Source organism: Lentinus tigrinus (genome assembly GCF_003813185.1).
Source record: "Lentinus tigrinus ALCF2SS1-7 unplaced genomic scaffold L226scaffold_10, whole genome shotgun sequence".
Lineage (NCBI taxonomy): Eukaryota > Fungi > Basidiomycota > Agaricomycetes > Polyporales > Polyporaceae > Lentinus > Lentinus tigrinus.
In genome coordinates, this window is record NW_027137919.1 from 142,562 (window position 1) to 163,382 (window position 20,821).

At 55.6% G+C, this 20,821-nt stretch overlaps 7 protein-coding genes across 7 annotated transcripts; 4 read left to right on the plus strand and 3 right to left on the minus strand.

Moving 5' to 3' along the window:
• Window positions 1-346: 346 nt before the first annotated feature.
• Window positions 347-1,568, minus strand: L226DRAFT_43845 (uncharacterized protein). Its single transcript, XM_067674791.1, has 5 exons — window positions 1,385-1,568; window positions 1,327-1,335; window positions 1,183-1,276; window positions 914-1,124; window positions 347-857 (listed from the first exon to the last, which is right to left on the minus strand). Exons 1-5 carry the CDS (start codon window positions 1,493-1,495, stop codon window positions 500-502), a joined length of 783 nt encoding a protein of 260 aa, XP_067535968.1. The 5' UTR covers window positions 1,496-1,568; the 3' UTR covers window positions 347-499.
• A 212-nt stretch (window positions 1,569-1,780) lies between these two features.
• Window positions 1,781-5,048, plus strand: L226DRAFT_462172 (sec24-like protein; the record flags this gene model as incomplete). The annotated part of the gene is made up of 15 exons (XM_067675707.1): window positions 1,781-1,997; window positions 2,057-2,323; window positions 2,376-2,758; window positions 2,815-2,915; window positions 2,965-3,070; window positions 3,123-3,354; window positions 3,407-3,556; window positions 3,606-3,890; window positions 3,939-4,057; window positions 4,111-4,183; window positions 4,233-4,448; window positions 4,501-4,604; window positions 4,661-4,847; window positions 4,905-4,939; window positions 4,992-5,048. 15 exons carry the CDS (start codon window positions 1,781-1,783, stop codon window positions 5,046-5,048), a joined length of 2,532 nt encoding a protein of 843 aa, XP_067535969.1.
• A 568-nt stretch (window positions 5,049-5,616) lies between these two features.
• On the plus strand, window positions 5,617-7,631 carry L226DRAFT_579864 (Zn-dependent exopeptidase; the record flags this gene model as incomplete). Its single annotated transcript, XM_067685537.1, has 3 exons — window positions 5,617-5,679; window positions 5,767-6,595; window positions 6,649-7,631. 3 exons carry the CDS (start codon window positions 5,617-5,619, stop codon window positions 7,158-7,160), a joined length of 1,404 nt encoding a protein of 467 aa, XP_067535970.1. The 3' UTR covers window positions 7,161-7,631.
• L226DRAFT_43954 (uncharacterized protein) lies at window positions 7,467-9,484 on the minus strand. The gene is made up of 5 exons (XM_067674804.1): window positions 9,455-9,484; window positions 9,197-9,326; window positions 9,025-9,128; window positions 7,986-8,947; window positions 7,467-7,932 (listed from the first exon to the last, which is right to left on the minus strand). The coding sequence occupies exons 2-5, from the start codon at window positions 9,209-9,211 to the stop codon at window positions 7,559-7,561; spliced, it is 1,455 nt and encodes a 484-aa protein (XP_067535971.1). The 5' UTR covers window positions 9,212-9,326; window positions 9,455-9,484; the 3' UTR covers window positions 7,467-7,558.
• Window positions 9,485-13,308: 3,824 nt separating this feature from the next.
• Window positions 13,309-15,006, minus strand: L226DRAFT_485521 (uncharacterized protein). The gene is made up of 2 exons (XM_067677113.1): window positions 14,891-15,006; window positions 13,309-14,834 (listed from the first exon to the last, which is right to left on the minus strand). Exon 2 carries the CDS (start codon window positions 14,810-14,812, stop codon window positions 13,376-13,378), a length of 1,437 nt encoding a protein of 478 aa, XP_067535972.1. The 5' UTR covers window positions 14,813-14,834; window positions 14,891-15,006; the 3' UTR covers window positions 13,309-13,375.
• A 1,013-nt stretch (window positions 15,007-16,019) lies between these two features.
• L226DRAFT_461771 (uncharacterized protein) lies at window positions 16,020-17,570 on the plus strand (the record flags this gene model as incomplete). Its single annotated transcript, XM_067675679.1, has 2 exons — window positions 16,020-16,117; window positions 16,178-17,570. 2 exons carry the CDS (start codon window positions 16,020-16,022, stop codon window positions 17,568-17,570), a joined length of 1,491 nt encoding a protein of 496 aa, XP_067535973.1.
• Window positions 17,571-19,053: 1,483 nt separating this feature from the next.
• On the plus strand, window positions 19,054-20,611 carry L226DRAFT_534319 (alpha/beta-hydrolase). The gene is made up of 5 exons (XM_067680641.1): window positions 19,054-19,299; window positions 19,364-19,500; window positions 19,577-19,587; window positions 19,687-20,216; window positions 20,312-20,611. The coding sequence occupies exons 1-5, from the start codon at window positions 19,123-19,125 to the stop codon at window positions 20,330-20,332; spliced, it is 876 nt and encodes a 291-aa protein (XP_067535974.1). The 5' UTR covers window positions 19,054-19,122; the 3' UTR covers window positions 20,333-20,611.
• Window positions 20,612-20,821: the final 210 nt, after the last annotated feature.

The window sequence follows — 20,821 nt, forward strand, 5'->3', positions numbered from 1 at the left end:
CCCTCGATCTCGCCTATATCTCTCCACCTCCATCTCTCGTCGGTTCCTATACCCTTACACCTGTAGCAGTAACGCTCGTCCCGTCCCTGTCTCGTCTCGTCGCTCGTCCTTGGCTGGTGTCTCTCTTGTTCGGCCCCTGTCTCTGTTCCTGCATGTCTTGGGCACTCATATATAACAGAGGTATCGAAGTATGACATCCTGCGTGAGGTTTGATGGTTTCATCATCCTCGAGGACCCGTGTCGTCGTAGAGCGCACATATGTTCACAGGGGAGATCCGGGAGTCCTTCCCATCACCCGCTTTGTCTAGGTCACCTCTCCAGTCGGAGCCTGTCGACGAGCTCACCGTCGACCGTCGACCTTCAAGGAGGGGTCGCCTCTCTTGAACGCCAACATTGAGCAGCCATGTTCTCGACGTGGGTACCTACCTGCAAGGCCACCATGTCGGGACGCTGGAAAGAGCTCGAGGCGTCGTCTCCGAGTCGTTCAAACAACCACTAGCTACATATTGTTCCATCTTCCAATCCACCACCTACACATACCCTTCCTGACGCCGAGCTGCTCTCGATCCAGCCCACCTCCCGATACTTCCAGCGCACCGTGCCATACGGGTTCAACCTCGCGTTCTTCGAGGGCAATCCCAGCTCGTTGCGCTTCCCTCACGAAGTTGTCACAAACATGCGGCTGGGTGTACTTGCCGGCAGCAACATACGCGCGTGCAGATATGTCCTTGCGTAGCAGCGACGTGAGGGATTGTATGAGCACGTCGTGCGATTGATCGAAGTGTAGCAGATCGGACATGATGACGACGTCAAAGCGTCCATCCGACATCGATGATGGCTCCCCAGTAAGAATTTCTCTGAAAGTAATATGAGTCGTCGGGCATAAACCGCAGCGAAAGGACATGATAGTCACAGGAGGGGGCGGGTATCTTGTCCCCATTCGTACCCAAGGGCACGTACGGTCGAGCCCGGGTTGTAGTAAGGCCTGTTCCGATCTACGTTCGAGAATAGGTTCTTTAAAATCGTTTCATCGGGGTAGTCAGTGATGACGACCAGCGACGGAGGACTTGCGAGTGTCGCCGAGAGGAGGGAAGGAAGGGCACATCCTGCGCCGAGTTCAATCACTGCGTTGGTCTGGCCGTCAGATAATTGCCGTCAAAAGGAGCAGTAAATAGAGCCTGCCTGTCTTCCCATTCAGTGATATCACCTCCCTCTCGATGAGTTCTGCGAGGAGCAGCGATGGCGAGAACAGATGATCCGCCAGGAGAGTATTGGCCTGTCGAGATCTCAGAGATCAAGCATGACATTAGCATAGTCGTGCAGTACCTTTCCTTCCTAGCTGTCAATGTGTTAGAGACAGTTAACGTATTTTTTGGAGTCTAACCTTCGGGGCGACGGTCAGCGTAAGTGGTCCATATCTGATCGTGCCGTCATCAAGAGGCTCCTCTCCAAACAGAGCCGCCGAATCGCTCAAGAAGTCATCGTTGTTGTCCATGGTGTATCTAGTGGAGTCTGGAGGTGTTCTGTCTCCCGTAGGCAGATCGAAAATACCCGAGGACGAAATTTGATGGCCGCGGAAGAAGCAAATGCAGCTGCCATTTTGGTACGCAGCATAAGATTTGTTTGGTCCAGAGGCTGTTGCCAAACAAATGACCACATCCGGAAATCCGCGCTCGCCGTGCCTGGCCCCGAGCTCGCTGCGGCTGACGACGAGGAGGTCCAGCAACCCCCACACCATCCCTTCTTCTTCACATCTTGGATACCTTCCCGTCTATGCTTCATGTACGCCCATGGTACTAGCTCTCACATTCCGCAACCCCCGCATAGCGCAGGGACGCCGTACAAAGGCCTGCGAGCCGCCATCGACCCGAGCCAAATACCCTCGCCCATAGACGCCATCGAGTTGGACAGGGAGAAATGGGAGGAGGAGCCGTATCCGACGCTACCCGGGAAGCATGCGCCACTGTCGACGACGGACTATGTCGCTATTGACCAGGGTGCGTACATGCGTCTGTCTGCACCCGGTCATCCGAAGCATAACGAGCCACCATTGCAGGCAACTCGTCTCCGCGATACGTTCGCATGTCGACGTGGAACATGCCCAGCTCCTCGCGCCTGGCTTCCGATTGCGAAGTTCCCATAGCGGCAGTCATTCAGCCGTTCGCGGACCAGGACCCCCGTGAGGAGCCTGTCCCTCTCGTCGAGACCGGAGACCTTGGCCCTGCGCGGTGTGAGAGATGTAGAGGGTACATCAATCCGTGGTGCATATGGGTGTCGAACGGCGCGCGATGGAAGTGTAATCTTTGCAACCACGAAACAGAAGGTATGTTCCATCTCCGCCTGCCACAACCCTCTGAGACTGAGTGCGCGCATAGTTGCGCCCGAGTACCATTGCGCTCTTGATTCCAATCTGCTCCGCCTTGACCATCTGCAACGCCCCGAACTCAACAAGGGCACCGTCGACTTCGCTGTCCCCGAGGAGTACTGGGCCCCTCATCCCCCACCTCATATACGCCCGCTCTACTGCTCCATGTTGCCCGACTCCTCCAACAGCAGACGCAAACCTGCACCCATGGACTATGTCTTTGCGTTCGACGTCTCCCAAGACGCAGTACGCCTAGGCTTCTTACAGACTGCTTGCAACGTGCTACTCGAACTCCTTTATGGCCACGACGACAGCGTAATCCCTTGCTTTCCCCCATCTAGTCGCATCGCTATCTTGGCTTACGATCGGACACTACAATTCTATAATTTATCCGTGAGTCTTCCTTCAAGTGCCGTATCACCTTGTCGCATAACGGGTACCATCGCTAGTCAGAAATCGTCGGACAACCTCCTATGTTGGTCGTCCCGGATGTAGATGATGTCTTCCTACCGTCCACAACCGGATTCTTCGCCGACCCCATTGAGTCAAGGTGCGAGCTTCGGTATATGCTTTGTGCAAGCACCTAAGTCCATCTCCAGAGATGCTATCGTTAAGCTGCTAACGGCGTTACCCACGCGACACGAACAAATGTTCGACACTGAAGCTGCACTAGGGTCAGCGCTCTCCGCAAGTCTTGCTGCATTGGTGAGCCTCCATTTGATTGAAATATAGTACTAACGCTGATGGGTACGCGAAGACAGGTCGAGGAGGACAAGTTGTTGTCTTCGCCAGTTCGATACCCACGATTGGCGTTGGCGCCCTCGAACCTTTGGTGGATGAGTCGAGCCTCTACGGTACAGACAAGGAGCGCACTTTGTTTGAACCCCGTGAAGAGACCTGGAAGGACATCGGCGAGCAATGCGCCGCGGAGGGAGTTGGAATCAGCATCTTCCTCGGACCGGCCAGGCCAATCGATGTTGCTTCAATAGGTAGGTTGCATCTTACCCGGAAGAACGATGTCGCTCAACGGTTACTTGGCAGGCCTGCCATCATCACTGAGTGGAGGCGAGCTCTATTTCTTCCCCAGATTTGACCCTGTCAGAGATGCACCGTCCTTTGCCTCGTACTTCCGACGATTGGTCTCGCGAACAACGGTGTACTCCGGCTCTATGCGAGTACGATGTTCTGTTGGTGAGTTACTCCGCCGCATGTTAGGATTGTTGTCACTTACGGCGCACAGGTCTGAGAGTTGCCAAGCAATACGGCAGCTTCTTCGAGAGTGCAGCTGCGGACCTCGAATTCGGCACGATCGACGCCGACAAGACCATAGTCGTTGCTCTTGAACATGCTCGGACATTGGACGACAGGCAGTACGCGTTCATCCAGTCCGCTATTCTGTATACAACGAGAGAAGGTCAGCGTCGCGTGCGTGTGCACAATCTCGCGCTCAGGGTGGTCACCCTGGCCGGGAACGTGTTCCAGTATGCCGACATGGACGCGACTGTATCGCTTCTCATACGGGAATGTAGGTCTAGTTTTCACTCGATTGAGCTCATACTGATGCCATGAGCAGCGATTGCCAAGTTGCCATCGTATCGGTTCGCTCAGATCCATGAGTCCCTGACGGAGAAGTGTGCTCTCATCCTGTATGCCTACCGCAAGTTCTGTGCTGCATCGGCGGTCCCAACACAGGTACGCTCGCCCCAGTAACACTCAGCGACCAAGTCACCTTACAGTCCTCCTAGCTCCTTCTTCCCGAAGCGTTCCGAACCCTCCCGGCGTATCTGCTAGCCATGATGAAGACGAAACCGCTGAAGGGTGAGTTGAAATGCCTTTGCTATATGTTATATCTCCGACGTATGGGCAGGTCGCAGCGTCACCGCGGATGTCCGCAACTACTATGCGCACAAGATCTTCGCCATGAGCGCCCGAAGTGTCATGCAGCATCTATATCCCCGAATGCTGGCCCTGCACGACCTGAACGACGACATCGCGCTTCCGGGCGCCAATGGCCGGGTCGACTTGCCTTCGCTCATGAGACCTAGTCATCTATTCATGGAGTCGCATGGAGTGTATCTCATCGGTATGTATGCCGTGCATCCCGAAGACGGTCCGTGCTGAAAATAGTCGTACAGACAATGAAGATGCGATGATGCTCTGGATTGGGGCAAGCGTGTCGCCGCAGCTGCTCAAGGACCTGCTCGATGTTGACGATATCATGCAGATCGACCCTCACATGGTCAGTGTCGTTGACATCCCTCTTCCGAGCTGCTACATAGCTGACGCACTTGGCAGCTATGTCTCCCTGAGCTTCCTACTCGACTGTCGACGCAAGTCCGGAACATTTTGGCACATCGATTCGCTCAGCGAGGGTACACGCCAAAGTTCACCGTTGTCCGTCAGAACATGGACGGCGCAGAGATCGAGTTCAGTGACATGCTTGTCGAGGACCAGAACAATGCTGCTATGTCGTATGTCGATTGTGCGTGCCTCCCTCTCCTGCCGTATCATATGTCCCTTATTGACTTCGAATGTGAAGATCTCTGCCTGGTGCACAAGCAGATACACACTGCGGTACGTCCCTTCCATGTTTTGTGATCCGTTTGGATGCTGACACCTTCTATAGTTGACTACCGGAGCTTCAATAGCAAGTCACAGTGGCTTCCGATCTATGCCTTGGTGAACCATGCTGCTGTGCACGATCTATGTATGTTGCTATCTAAGCAGGAATGTAGAAGAAGAGAAACATACTAGGTGTATTTTCGTACGTGCTCCTCGAGATTATGGCGCGAGAGTGACTGCTACATCCACATAGTCTGGGGTGGTGTGAGATATTCTGAACCAGTCTCACGTCCAGTGGGTATTTTCTCTTTTTTTCATGCCGCTTATCTTTAGAGGATAGCTCCCGATCAGATCCAACGCAATGTCAATAGCCAATGGTACTACTGCATACTCACGCATGGTTTCGAAGTTACCCCATGACCACAGTCGCAGGGTCCGCTCGTCCCGTAAGCAGGTACGAGGTCATTTTTTCAATCGTTCTCCGACGGCACCCTGTTCTATCAGCGACAGCGACCATATGCTACTCCAGTCTCGGACTGCGCGCGACTTACGAGAAGGAGGACGCGGGACGGCTTGAGGACATTCCGCGCCGCTGCACTACCGCACGATAGAGAACGTGTCCGAGGCAAAAACGAATAAATAGTCAACAGGGTGCAAGAGCCGCGAACACAGAGCAAGAACTCGTCAAGATGTTCCCTCGCTCGCTCCAACTCACCCACATCGCCAAAGGTCTTCTCTTCCTCGTCCTCTCCGTTTCCCTCGCCAATGCGAACCCACTACGTTCCAGCCAGTCCCAGACTTCGCCGGCATCCCAAGTGAATCCCTTGTTCGCCCGCCAGTGTGCGTCGACCGACATCTGGCCGAAAGGCCCAGGAAGCCCCCTCGTCCCACAGGCTCCCACCGGGGAGCTGCGAGCCATGCTCGCCCAGATCGACCCGAAGCGTGTCAACGCGACGATAACCAAGCTTGTCTCCTTCGGCACGCGCCACACGCTCTCCAGCCAGACAGACCCCGTGCGCGGCATCGGTGCAGCGCGCGACTGGCTCGCGGCGGAGATGCGCAGCATCGCGGCGGGCGCAGCGCGCGGGACGAACATCACGATCTCTATCCCGAGCTACATCCAGCAGCCCGCGAGCCGTATCCCGACCCCGACGAACATCAGCGACGTTGTTGCGACGATCCACGGCGCGTCCGACGCGAACCGGATGTATGTCATCACCGGCCACTACGACTCGCGCGTCACGGACATCATGAACTTCACCGACGACGCGCCGGGTGCAGACGATGACGCGTCAGGCGTCGCTGTCGTGCTCGAGCTTCTGCGCATCATGTCCCAGAGGCCGCCGCCAGCTGCGACGATCGTGCTCGGTGCCGTTGCTGGAGAGGAGCAGGGCTTGTACGGTTCGGATCACCTCGCGCAGGTCCTGTTTGACGCAGGCGCCGACGTCCAAGGCATGTTCACGAACGACATCGTCGGGAGCTCGAAGGGAGATGATGGTACGACCGATCCCTTCAGCATCCGGCTCTTTGGGCAGGGAGTCCCAACCTCCGGCGACGCCTCGCAAATCTCCACTCTGGAGTCCATCGGAGGGGAGAACGACAGCCCTGCGCGCGAACTTGTGCGGTTCGTGCACGAGGTTGCGACCAACGATGCCACGGGGATGAAGGGTGCGTGAATTGCTTGTAGGTTTCCGCCGCTGTCCTGATCCGTGCTTCTGCAGTGCGCGTGATCTACCGTCTGGACCGGTTCCTGCGCGGCGGGGACCACGAGCCGTTCCTCGAGCGCGGTTTCCCCGCGGCGCGCTTCACTGAGCCCCACGAGAATTTTGCCCATCAGCACCAAGACGTGCGCGTGGACCCCGTCACCGGCCAGCAGTTCGGGGACCTCATAGAGTTCTGCGACTTCGACTTCATCGCGCGCGTCGCGAAGGTCAATGGTGCGGCCCTGTGGTCGCTCGCGCAGGCTCCGGGCACACCGAAGAACGTCACTATCGACACAGCGGTCCTGACGAACAATAGCACGCTCTCGTGGGAGCTTGGGAGTGATGTAGGATTGGCGGGATACGAGGTGCTGTGGAGGCCGACGATAGAGCCGTTCTGGACGAACGTGATCCCAGTCGGTTTGGTGAGCAAGGTCACAGTGGATGAGTCGAAGGACAATGTGGTGTTCGGAGTGCGTGCTGTCGGGAAGAACGGCTATCGTAGCCCTGCGGCACTTCCCTTTCCGGGATAGCACGTTGTGAGGTGACAAGGAGGCAATGTGGGAGAGGAAATTCCTAGGTGTTGTGTATTTCTGTCAGAGAGCTGAAAGGGGCATGATCTGTTCTCCTCACCAGTATGAACGGCGCTAGGACCAGTGTGCGAGCGCGCGAATGTGGTCGGCATTTTGACAGATTCGCGCCCCCAAACAGATGCGCGAACCACATTGAAAACCACATCCGCTCCATGGCAACGTTCTAACGAGCATGTCTTGCCTCTATGAGATTGAGGATACACTTGGACCCACAGAGATAAGCGAAGGAGAGCGAAGAAGGCGGCCGGGTCAAGGAAAATGAAGAAGCTCCGCGTTCCGTCCCGGGAACGCGTTGAAGGCGAGGAGTTCGAGGCATTGAGGAAACAGCCCTATTCCAGCTAGTTCCGCAGATTCCACCAAGGCTTGACGTGCAACAGACACCGAGACTTCAGCGCGAGCATCCACCCTTCCACGTCGTTGACAAGTGACCCGATAGGACTAGCGGGAGGAACTTGACGTAGCCAGATTGTGACCATCTGCAGCGACGAGAACGCCTCCCGTGTAAGGATTTTGTCGACCTGAGCCCACGAGGCCGCTAACGGCCCCAGCGATTCTCGTGCGGCGATGTAGAGATCGAACGACAGATGAACGAGGCTCGCAGGGTAGACCCGCCGACCGAGCAGTAGCATGAGAAATTCGCAGGAGTTAAGATCGACATTTCTAACGTGCAAGGTCCTGAGAGAGGTGTTGTGCGCCAGATCAACCATGTCGCCTGTGTGTAAGTATTAGCTCAGGGAAGAACACATGCAACGAGCAAAAACGCGCCTATAGCACAGGCTTGGAGTGAAAATTCGTAATTCTCCAGAACTGCCCCCAGAACCGCAGTAAGTCTCTGCGCCGCACGCATGTCGTCCACACTCTGGGTGCCGTAGTTCCCCAGTTGGAGATCTCGGACGCTGCCCGAGGATGGCGTGCACAGTAACCAGTTCACCAGTGCAGTGACGGTGTTTTCGCAACCCGAATTTAGCCACAGTAGCTGCAGACGGGGGAGCATCGCATGATAGGCACAGCGGGAGTACATAGGAGGATTTCGCCATGCTACTCTCTCCACAATCAGTTCTGTGAGATGGCCGAATGCGCAAACTAGTCGGCGGAACTCTGCAAAAGTGTAGAAGGTACCGCCAACAAGTGTAAGGGAAGTTATGGACGTCAAAGAAACGCCTATCGTAAAGAAGCTGGGGTGGAGGGGAAATTCGTGCCACCGGAACCTGAGCAACGTAAGAAGGCGAACGTGCTCAAGGCGGCGCGCAAAGATGAGAGGAACAAGGTATAGCCATGGCCTCTCTTGATCCTCCCACAATTGCAGCGAGTAAACATTCGCGAAGGAGCGAGATATATGAGGAGCATCTCGGAGGCGCACCAAGATGTCATAGCTGGTCCGGTTCGGGATGGATAGGTTTCGGAAGAGTTGGAACCGGCTAGCTGGGAGCCAACGGCGGCATGTCAGGGAGCAACTACAGAGCGTATGCCGGTCGTCGACATATGAGACGAGCACGTCTACAACCTCTGTCGGGAGCTCGAGGACCATGTTCGGGAATGAACGGAAACGGTGGGACGGATGGTAGCAACTGACCGCGGCAAGCTGTTGCGGCCTTATACATAAGGTGAGCGCCGGAGGCTCGGTCGATGTCACGTTTCGATGAGGCGGTGTGCGTGTCAAATGCTGTACTAGGATTTCGAAGCTCTCCCCCCCCACGGACCCCCGGTCCATGTTGCGAAAATCGATTCTTAATATCCCGTTATCAACGGCGGGAGAATCCAGCCTTCAGTCAAGCGCCACTATGAGCAATTCGATCAGACTTACGCTAGAGCTATTAAGCAGGCCAGCAGAAAGCCTAAGGGAGCAACGGAGGTCCTCTCTTGACATGAACCACCAGCATTGTGGTCGAGAAGGAGACGGGAAGCGATCTATCATGAACACGAGGGTTGTCAGGAGCTTTCTAAAGCGAAGACTTTATGGTCTAAAGGGTGCATACAATTAGGTTGACCATGTTCCCATGGAATTCTGGGAGCGATCCGCTCGATAATAATCGGAGTTTCGAAGTTGTGGACGTGGTGGTCGCAGGCGGGGAAAGGGCTGGAGCGGCGTTCCGCCGTTTCGGCAACCTGATGACATCGCTGATCTACGACTAGAACTAAGTATCTGCAGCTGCAAATTAGCTTGAATGCTCCTCACCAGGGAGGTTGAACAATCTATCGAGGATGCCTCAAGTTGAAAAAAAAAAACGACGTACCACTTGACTCATCACCTTGTTCAGCGTTTATGAACTCAAAGAAGTCTCATTGGCATCATGGATAACAGTGACGACATGCCGTATATTGGGAGAATATTGAAGCGCGGTCACAATGCGGTACACGGAGCGTAACGTGGTGAGCTGGGTGTACGGCCTACAGTCAACACTCAGGGTCGCTGACATTCTATCAGTAGAATTGTCATGCGATTCTGAAGTATTGCACAGTTGGAACGAGGGGATCGTCCGACTCTGGCGCACTGACCCAATGCACAGAGAGCGAGGCTTCCAGCGCAGATGGGCGCTACGGCCTGCAGCGGAGCTGAAAAATGTGGAGAATCACAGTAGAACCAGCCGCAGTGACCGTCGCTAGTGGGAATGAGAATTCAATCAATGCAACGTGCTCGGTAGGCATGGTTGAACACAACCCGAAACCTCCTTCCATGCGAAAGGCAGAATGTCTCCAGGACCGTAGCGGGGACCCGATGCAAACTGTGTTAAATCCCGATCGCCCGCATCGTCCCCGTTCGAATTGGACGAAGTCGGTGGAGATGACGTGCTCCTACAGATAGCTGCGGAGGTCTCGGCATGAGCTATGTATGGCGCTGCAGATTTCGCATCTCGGTCCGATAGATCGCGAGGGCAGCGGCTCGGCTCAAGATCAGCCAGCGGTCTGTAGGGAACCGCTGACAAGCTTGGTCAACGCCGCGCCATGCTTCTGTGGTTGAGATGTCTGGAGCCACGTACGTGACTAGTCAGCTAACATTTCAGGTGGCCTGCATCTATTCGGTAAGATGTGGAAGTCTTATCTCGCAAAGCTCGGGTATACAAGTGCGCGATCGCTACCACAGAAGAGCGAGCACCAGGAGAAGTCATGAGGGAGTTACTTGCGTACCTAGGAGGATGATAGCGTGCAGGAGAGAGGATGTAGTGGTGGCGGTTCGGTGCAAGAATCAAACACTGACGGCAAGGTGGGAGACATGACGTGCAGATTGGCGGCAAAGCAGTAGCATGAGCGGAGATATGGAAGGCGTCAGATGAATGGCTCACATGTCTGCTAAGCACCACGTTTTCCGAAAGGTTTACCCAGCCCCGGAGAGTCTCACACAGTGACTGCATGGACGGTGCTGGTGGCGTGGCATGAAGTATGACAGCTATTCATGATGATGAGTCGAGGTCCTTGACAGGTTACCCGCAACGTAACACTCACATAACCACCCTTGGTGAGTGTCCTGCTAAAATTTACTCCCCTTTGCGCTGGAGCTGACAGGGAGCAGGCACGTGGTAGTTAGGCGGCGCCCAATTTACAGCGAGCGGAGACGTACCTTTGAAGTCTTCGAAGGCCTTTGTATGGTAGTGGACCGCGGTATCGCGTGATACCGCACCGGGGAGTGTCAGTCGGTCCGGGTGGTCGGAGGTCCCACCTTAGCGCCACGCCGGCCCTGTCGGACAAGGTGGGCACATTCGTCTCAACCGAAGCAAGACAACAGCCCCGTAGTCCGAAGCGCTGACAGCCAGTATTTGGCTCATGATCGGTAGTTGACATGTACAGTGTCCATGTGTGCTTTGAGTAGTTATAGATGTATCATCCGGGATAGTGCGTTGCTCACCGACGCCAATGTGTATGCGCCATTCCGCATGCCTCAGTCATACAGATAGAGATGGCCCCGGAAAAGTACCGCAGATCAGCGGTCAGCGGTGGAGCTTGCCCGAGTAGCTGCATCCCTCTGGTTGCCACATACCCACATGGGACCCTGCCAAACATGTCAACTAGTGCATGCTCATCGCTGCTTGGAAGTCAACGGTTACGTATCGTGCCCGACCATCTGGCATGGTCCTACTAAGAGCATAGTATGAGCAGCAGTTCGAACCACGTACCGCGACACGATCAAACTCTCAAGACTTTTGGCCATGTCTAGCCGTGACTACACTGACCTCCCGTCAACCGCACATCTTCTATGTGCAAGCATCGTTTAATCTGCGATGGCACCGCTGACATGAGGTACGGGCCAGAAGAATACGACCGGACCACCATGCTGTAACATATTACACAGTTAGTCATGGAAGCAGAAGTCCCGCGTTTCGAGCATTCCAATCCACTATGCGGGCCCACGGCGGTGACAATCGATCTTGACCAGATCGCTGCTAGAAGGGCCACGGCTGCAGTCTCAAAAAGTTAGTCACTGGACGAGCCTTGAAACAAAGGTCACTTATCTGCCCATGGCACCCTCTACGAGGAACTGCTCTCTTCTCTGAAAAGTTGGACGGTACCTATACTCAGATTACGTCTAGAGCATTTTTTGCAGAGAAGGATTGAACTGAGGCGACCGCATGAGAGAGACACGACCACACACCATCAGGAAGGTGTTCTGAAGGCTTCCCATCCCCCGGCGTTTTCATCGTTCCGATAGGTTGAATACCACGTAAATTCCATGCAGGGACTCTGCGCACCTTCAGCCTCAGTATTCGCCAAATAATATCTGGGCCGGCAGCCGAGCCTTGCTTCGCGCGCCTTGGTCGCCATAACCTTGAGCTCGGGAATTCACCTTTGCACATCTTTTCCCCTGGCTTTAACATCGACCGATTTGTGAGACCGTGTCGTAGTGCTCGAGTCGATTCGAGTCGAGTTCGCACCTGTCCACACCTCTGCACCTCAGCGTTCGAGCGTAATCTGCTATTTGATCGTCTCCTGCCCCTTCAGTATAATGATGCCGACCGCATCTATGGTTGTCTAGTCCGAGTCAGCGAGTGTGACGGTCGAAGTCTTGAGATCTTGAGACTTCGCACCCTGTTCGCACCAGGCCGGACTTGCAGAATGTCAGCCTCCGTTGTAAGTTATCGCGTTCAGTCTCGGTTTCGGGAGGAACGTCTGGGGATAGTCACTGACAGAAGGAGACCATATACGACGCTGGTAGTATAAAGAAAGCAGTCTGAGAGATGAACGACAAGAGAACAACATGCAGTGGCGGGCAATTGGAACAACGACACAAGCGCGTGATGTACGATATCGGAAGTTGCCTTATATGGCAGGCCTCTGAGGTGACTGCGAGACAAACCGACATGGGTAGTATTAGACCTGACCGATAAGTAGCTAGTAGCAAGTAGTAGCTACTCAAAGGAGTACCGAAACTGATTCCAATATCATACGGGATGGAGGACCCAAGCGAGAATCACCAAGGGAAACTCATCCAAACCGATATGGAGAAATTTTCGACCCCCCGAATGCACAAGAGAGAGAATAGTCAAGCAGATTGGTCAACGATTCAGACTGAGAACTGACTACAATACAAACAGTATATACAGGAGAATCCATCAGACGTACGCCCGGCTCGCTGGTTCGCACTTCAATCCACTCCGAAGAGAGAGAGAAGAGACGACCCAAACGTCCTCGAGACCGCGCGAAGCGGCCATGTTCTCGGTTATACGAGCGGGCGGTGGCGTCATCGACTGGATTTGAAGGATGTGGCATGTGTAAACATGCGAGACTCGAGTTAGTACCTATAAAATAGATCCTAGCTGAGTATGTTCTGAAGAACCAAAGAACGCTCGGGCATGCCTTATATTTAGCGTTGAGTTTAGGGCAGGCTAGTGCCTGTTTTGGCGGCCCAAGGGGCGCTTAGTAACCGTCGGGAATCCAGCCCGACCAACGTGAGTGCATGTACAGCAAGTCACTAGTGCCGTTCAGGAGCTGATCTTCGAGTCCAGATATGTTCGAAGATCTTCAGATAATCCGAACTCAGCATGCTGCGGAAGTGCCGATGCGTTTCGTCAGACCAGAATCGCACATGTGCATGGATTTGGCGACACTATGGAAGAATTCGCCGTGCATCAAAAGCTTCGCAGCATGAACTGTTTTTCTCCGGGGACTCCACCGCTGACATTGCACGTACATGATACTCATACAACACCTGCTTGGAATCACAACTAGTGCAAGATGAAGTCGGTAACCTCTATAGTATCGCTGCGAACGTCTCCGATAAACACGCCCGGTGTGTAGCTGACATCTCCATTGGAGTCTACCTTGGCAATTCCAGGTGCGCCGAATGTCCATCGCACCTCTCTAGAGACGCAAATACATACTTCTCCTTCAGGAAGAACCTCTTGCGCGTAGAACACGCCATTCTCGGTCAAGAACGTATCTCCCGTCCCACTGAACCCAACAAAGTGATTCAAGACCCGTCGGATCTGCACAGCAAGAACCTCCGGCTCCACGCCGGTTACCGCCAGAGACTCGACCCATCGAGCGAGCGGCAAGCGCGCCCAGGACCACAACGCGTCTTCGCTGTGCTGTTCGGAAGGCACAGGCGTGAACACGGCGACCTTCTCGAGCAAGATCCCCTCCTCTACCCTGCGCCCAGGCTGCCCTTCTCCATAGCAGTGCCACGTCAACACCGGTCTCAAGATCCCTGGCAGGGGTCTCCAGCGCAGACCGGGTCGGGCGTCGCGCTCCCTGGCGCTAAAGATGAACGAGTAGTCGCCTTTCTCCTCACACAGCTGCATGAACCGCTCTGCGAGCCCCTCGAGCGTCGGATTTGTCGTCCGGCTCGAGGGCTGAGTCGTAAGGGCGCCCATCATGCTGTAGAAGTAGTTGGCGGGCTCGAGGTACGTGCGATTCTTCAGCCCGCTCATGATGATGAACGCAGAGCGCCGAACGAATGCACCCATGTGGCAATCGATGAGGAGAATTTCGAAGTCCATGACATGGCGATGATGGATGTCTGCGTACTGCGGGTTCACCTTGCTGTAGGCGAGCATGTACCCGCCGACGGCCTGGAGGACGTCCATGGAATCAATCGCAGGCTGGTCTCCAGCTGTGCTGGCAAACCAGAGCATTCCGGGGTTGTTCACGACCTCCTGGTACGTCCATACGCTTCGTATCCACATGTCCGTGTCCAGTGTGTCGAGCGGACGCCTCATCAGATCTGCGGGCGGGTTCAGCTGGCACGAAATCACCCCCACCGTCGCCTTCATCTCTCTCATCGCCGCCAGCGACTCCGCCGCGACGACCGCCACGACGCTCTCCGCGCGCGAGAAGATGAAACCTAGGGACTCGAGCGTTGGTCGCTTTTTGTTCGGCTCGACAGGGACGCAGAACGCATCGATCCAGATCGCGCAGCCAGGCGCGTGGCGTACAACAGCAGCAAACGTTGGCAGGGTGCGGTCGGACATCGTGATCGAGGGATGGATGGGGTTCTGGAGTCGCTCGTCTCCCCACACGTACGAGGCGCAGGCGTACTTGGGCAACGTGTCCGAGGAGATGTCGAGCGGTTCGGTCAGGCGCCAGTAGCGTCCTTCGGCGGCGATGGTGCTGTGGCCTGGCCCATCTGGTCCCTCTGTTTCGATCATCAGGCGCATCTCCATGGTGCACAACGAGCGCAGATGGCTGCCAGAGACTACCTGAGCGTCACTGCGTTATATACGGCCCATATCGGAACTGACCTCTATCTCCAGACTGAGCGAGCGCAGCAACACGAGGAGCTGACGGGGAACGAGTCACTGGTGTTATCAGGGTGCGAAGAGGGAGTGTAACCGCTCGTCGAGGGTGCGGTTCGATATGGTTCGATGCAAAGGTGAGTGTCTGCTATGCTAGTGTAACATCGTCGCGGACGTTTGACGTCTGATGAGATAAGCTTCTGTCGGTCACGCGGCATGTCAGAGTCCCCACCTCGTCCGGAGGTAACTTCTTATTCGAATACATACCACCTCCCGTCCGTTCATTACATCACAAGCTCTGTAGCTGTGCCGAATTCTCAAGCATTGAAGGCACAGTTTATAATTTGGGTGAGTTTCGCGGGCCCTTGTTTGTAGCAAATACGACAAGACTCTCGATGGTCGAACCGATGACAGCCGTATACCGCACTCATTACCGCCGCATGACATTGCCAAGACTTCAACTCACTCGGCATTCACTAGGTTGAGTCTGAAGACGCACAGGCGGGAGCGCCTCCTGCGTGTCGTTCCCTGTGAGCGCAGCACCTCACATGGGTTGTGGTCAAAGTATGGCCGCCTCTGCACGTTTCAGTAGGAGCTTTGAGTGTGTCGGAGCGCCATCGGCAGAACCTAACTGGCTAGATGTCATACTGAAGACGTTACTCGTCCTTGCGACTGAACCGGTTACCTCAGTACCAGAGATGTGGGCGCCCAATAGCATGCTCTTCATACGCGAGCTGCTATTCCCAGCATGCAGAGTTGAGGTCTTCTATATTCAATGCCCAGCGCGCGAAATGCTACACTCACGACTTGTTGGCCACCTTCTCTGTGCAAGCGCGGCGATGAGCTCTTCGTGTTTGCTTTTAGAGCCCTGTATCTGAGTACGCTATTGACGTTCACATAGTCGGTGAAAACATATCTTGGGAGGGTTAGGTCCCTATGTGTTGCCAAAGTGTAGAATACATACTTGGTCGCCTTGGCATGGGCTTCGCCAAGCCAAATACATGGCTCGCGGTTTCGTGGGACGCGTTGCGCACGTGACCGCGTCGAGCGCTCACAGCCGGCCCTTTCCGAGCCCCGCCCGATAGCAGTGGCGCGAGCGGCTGTGTGTACTTGCGTTGTTGCACTCGTTCTTCTCATGGATCCCACTCCGTCTTATCATGACCTTGCTGCGTGGGATGATCTCAACCTACTCGTGGAACCCGAAACAGACATCCCTGATGACCCCAGACAAGTGTACGTTGTCCGACACTGCTCGTCCGTCGTCCGACGTGTCGTCTGAAAGCTGCGCATCAGCGATCCCCGCCAACCACCTCCCGAACTCGTTCAGCTCGACCACTTTATCCAGGAGCTCGAGAAGCGCCTTCAAAGTCTGAAGCTGCGACGAGCCAAGCTGCTTGACGATCGCGCACTTATATCCCGCTTGCCTCCGGAGCTCCTATCGCGCGTGTTCGCACTCGGTGTTGACGAAAGCTTCGACCTCCTGCCCACGCTCCTCCTCGTCTCCGTGAGTTGGAGGAATGTCGCTCTCACGACGGCCTCACTTTGGTCCTATATCGTCCTCGATGCGGACTGGGCTTGGCGTGTCCCGGCTTTCCTCCGCCGGATGCGGGTATACCTTCAGCGTTCGCAGGCGAGTAAACTCTTCATCGACCTTGACTTCCGTCAATTCGAGAACCCCGCCAATGTCGAGACTGTTATGGTCGAGATCGGACCACATTTGTGGAGGTGCTACTCCTTCAATGTTTCTGTTCTCGACTGGTTCAGAATGCGTCAGGTTCAGGAGCACGCGTCAGGCTTAGGTCCTGCCCTTGAGGATCTATACCTATGCATTGACTCCTCCGAATCTGAGACTCAGGAGCCATTCAGCGTGCTCAGCCAGCAATGCCCCCGATTGGGGTACGTTGTGCTCGAGCACGCGCCGCTGAATTGCATTCAAGTACCCATGCCCTCACTTCGCCACCTGCACCTTCTACGTGATCACCGATGCCACTCGTCCGCTAGAATTGCATATCCGTTTAATGAACTCGTCGCGATTGTCACGAGTTCGCCACTCAAGTGCCTGAAGCTGCGATCCGCGGTGTTCACTCTTGAGGCCTCGGAGGACGTGTTCAAAGCATTACCGAGCCCGAAGGAGTTGCCCGACCTCAAGGACCTAACCTTTGATGCCGTTGACTCTGGCAGTATCACGCTGTTCTTCGAAGCCACCGCCCTACCAGCATTAGAGATCCTTTCCGTCAACGCGGGTGAAGATCTCCAATGGCTTATGCGCATCTCGCTCACTCCATCTCAGTTCCCCTCTCTGCGTCTCCTCGACCTACGTAATTGCAACTTCAGCGGTCCGGCATTGGTGCCATTCGTTCGTGCCCTGCACCGGCTTCCTCAAATCACCGGGCTGGGAATTTCTTCGCCATTGACCGGAGTGGTCGGAACGCGGGTCTTCGACATGCTCGCCGCTGGGCCGGACACCCTTGGCCAGTGGCTTCTACCTCGCTTGGAGGCGCTGGGTCTACAGAATTGTGTGGACATCTCAGGACACGAGCTCCTTCGGGTCGTCCTGGCACGTCGGGGCGCTGCGGCACCGCAAGTCGCAAATATAGCATTCCTGAAGGTCTCGCAGTGCTACTCGATGGATCCGGACGTGTTGGAACGTTTGACTTCCCTGGTGGACACCGTCCGGTGCTTTTGATTTTTGACGCCCTCGTCTAAGGTTCGGTAGCTTCCTGTTACTTCCGGTCGCTCTCATTCAGCTGAACATTCTACAGTCATCATCCGCTCACTCAATTCGACCGTAGCTTGCTAATCGCTCTCGCGCTTGTACGACACTGATTCCACGCCGGATGCTTACCACATTTTTCCTGAACCTTAATTCACTCGGACACCGGTACGCACAGGCAGCCATATAATGACTATCAGAGACATCTCTCCCAATCGGTATGTGTTCGCCTCACTTGCATGGCATGCCACTCCTGCTACGACGTCTAATGCCTGCTGCGTCTTGATCAGATCACTGTACCAGTCCAGCCGCACCTTCATATAGTTGAAACCCCGGATCGGAAATTTCACATCTGCGATCGCTATCTATGTTCACAGCTGCTCGCACGGTAGCCGGTGGTGCCTCCCCTCCGCCTCAGCACCCACTTCGTCATCCTCTTCAACAGTATCACATCGATTCGTACCGGCTGCTTCGCGGTCCTGTCCTTCATGGCTATCCCACCCGCCAAAATCTTGATTTGTCATCGTCATGATGGCGACTTGTCCCGGTGAGTTCAATCATGCAGCGTTCATGTATTACGCGTAACCGACTGTTGTGGCCGCGCAGATCCAGTGAAGGAGGTGATGCAAGAGGCGAAGTGTACACCCAACCCTCTCTTGATCGCGGGTGAAACTGCTTGTGTGTCCTCAGCGGCTTTCTGCAAGCGGCACATCCATCACGGCCCATCTACGATCCATCCCAATCTTGGTTGCTGTGGCCCGCTTCCGCATCTCGACGACCTCGAGTCACAATCATCACCCGACAACCGCCGTCGGGCATGCATAATCTAGCGCTACCAAACGCCGGCCACGGCGGGTTTCGTCGCGGTGTTAGTGCACAAACTTTGGCCCATTCTCTTTCCTCCGCGGTCTCAACCCTTCTTCGTTCTCTGTCACGCCGTTCTCCCCGGATGGGACGCGGGCTTCTCGCGTGAAGCTATTTTCCGCATATGTACGTCGTCCTGACGCTACCGCCCATTATTTGAGAATCGCCTTACTAACTGGACATGTGCCGGGAAGACACACGGAGCCACACCACGCAAGGACGCATATCTCAGCCTGCGCCCCAAACCACACGGGTGGCGCCTACACCGGAGGGGGCTCACTTGCGCACGCAGGGCGCAGGGGCATCCACACTCTGGCGTCGGTGCACGCAGTGCGCGATCGAGATGGAAGAGATGGCACCGCATCGCCCAATCTAATCTACGCATGCGATCTCCCGATGGGCTCCAGGAGACGAGGGGAAGGGGCCGGCAAGATCACCACCCACGCACCCCCGTTCGGCGAGAGCCACTCGGGCTGTCAGCGTGGCGGTGTTGCGGTCGGACATGGCCACCGTCAATTTATTGCCCTCGCCGAGAAGGGGAATTTGAGTGATTGGCCTGCGACTCCTTATAAATCCTCCTCCTCGCGCACGACTCCCAGTCCAGCATTCCCCTCCTCCCGACCCAGGACAGAGCCAGCGTGGGCGCGAAATCAGCCAACTGATGCCTCCAGCGATTGTGGTCAAGACCCCTCGGTCCGCTGATGGGACGCGCATCCATGCGGAGGCGGTGGGTAACCCTCGGAATCCGCATGTTGTGTTCATCCACGAAGCGACGTTGTGCTGTCTGGTGTACGACGAGCTCTTCCAGGACGCAAGGCTCACCGACCACCTCTATCTCGTGAGTTCCGGTTCACAGCATCCCGCATCTTATTACCCACCTAATGCTGTTTCATATTACTTAGGTTCGCTACGATCTCCGCTGCCATGGCAGGAGTGGGATTACGAGAACGGCGGAGAGCCAACACTCCTCCCTGTACGCCAGCGACTTCGCCGCTGTGGCCGGTGCATTTGGCCTCCATAGGCCAATAATAGTTGCATGGTATGTGTTGCACGACGCTCTCTGCCCTGTTTGAGGCTGACGTGACAGAACGCTGACGATCTACTACTTGTTGCAGGGGTTTCGGTGGTACGTCTGTCTGCTGCCCTTGGCTTGGCCTCCGGGCTTCGTCTTGCACCTGCCTGCCGCTGACATGACATGACATGACATGCCTGGATGGAATAACAGCGGCAGTCGTAGCCGACATCTGTGCTCACATCAACCCGCCTCCGATAGCCGGAATTGTCTACATCGCGCCCCTCCCGTTCCTTGGCCCTACCATGACACAGCTCATCACGCCGCGGATGCTCGGAATTGCGCAGACGCTGATCACCACTCACGACACCGCAACCTCCGGCAGGGCGAAGACGGACTTCGTGAACGGGGTCGTCGCCGGCTCGGCGTGTCGAGTACCAGACACGATGAAGGCGGCCTGGCTCGGGCGGAGCATCTTGCAGGACGCAGAAGTCACGGCGCACGTGCTCTCGCGCACGCACGACCCGGTGCGGCTGCTCGAACTAGGGCGGCAGGGGCTACCGTTGCTGGTGCTTGTGGGCGCGGACGATGCGCTCGTCGACGGAGGCGCAGTCGTGCGCGAGCTTCGGCGGCACTTCCGCAACGCGGAGACGCACGTAGTCCCTGGGAGCAGCCATGCGCTATTTGTGGACCACCGGGATGAATTTGTTGGGCTGCTGCTGGTGTTCGTGGGCAGACTCGCGGTGAGTGGGCAGGCTCTCTTCAGCTTCTGACTAATCCCCCGCGTCCCATGGGATCGGTGCTGATGAGATTCATTGTTGCGATGCGCGCACTGCAGGTGATGACACTCATGGGTTGAGAGTCGGGAGTCCTCAAGGCCTCGAAGCTTGGGCCTCAACGCTCGACGCTCGTTGCAGTTACATTGCGATGCTGTCGCTTTGGATTAACTTATCGACCGCCCGGCGGTCGTTCTTGATTGCTTGGGTTCTGCTCTCACGGCACCGTTCTGACGCCTCGACGAGTCACGACGGCCGACATCTGGGGCTTTCTGTTGTACCACTACTGGCATCCATACACGATGTACGATATCATCCGTCATCACAATACGTAGATTGCTCTAATGCTACATTCCTCGCTCATACATATTTGCGTGCCCAGATCGCTGAAGCGCAGTGTAACTGTGCACATAACGACTTGTCTAGTTGACGCCCACCCAACGTTCAACGCTTAACGTAACCTCCGATCGTACTCGCACTAAGCACGTCGATGTACGCCACAGACGAAGCTATTTGTCCACTCAAGCTGCATGCAATGCATACGCATATCCGGTCATCAAACGCCTCCTGTG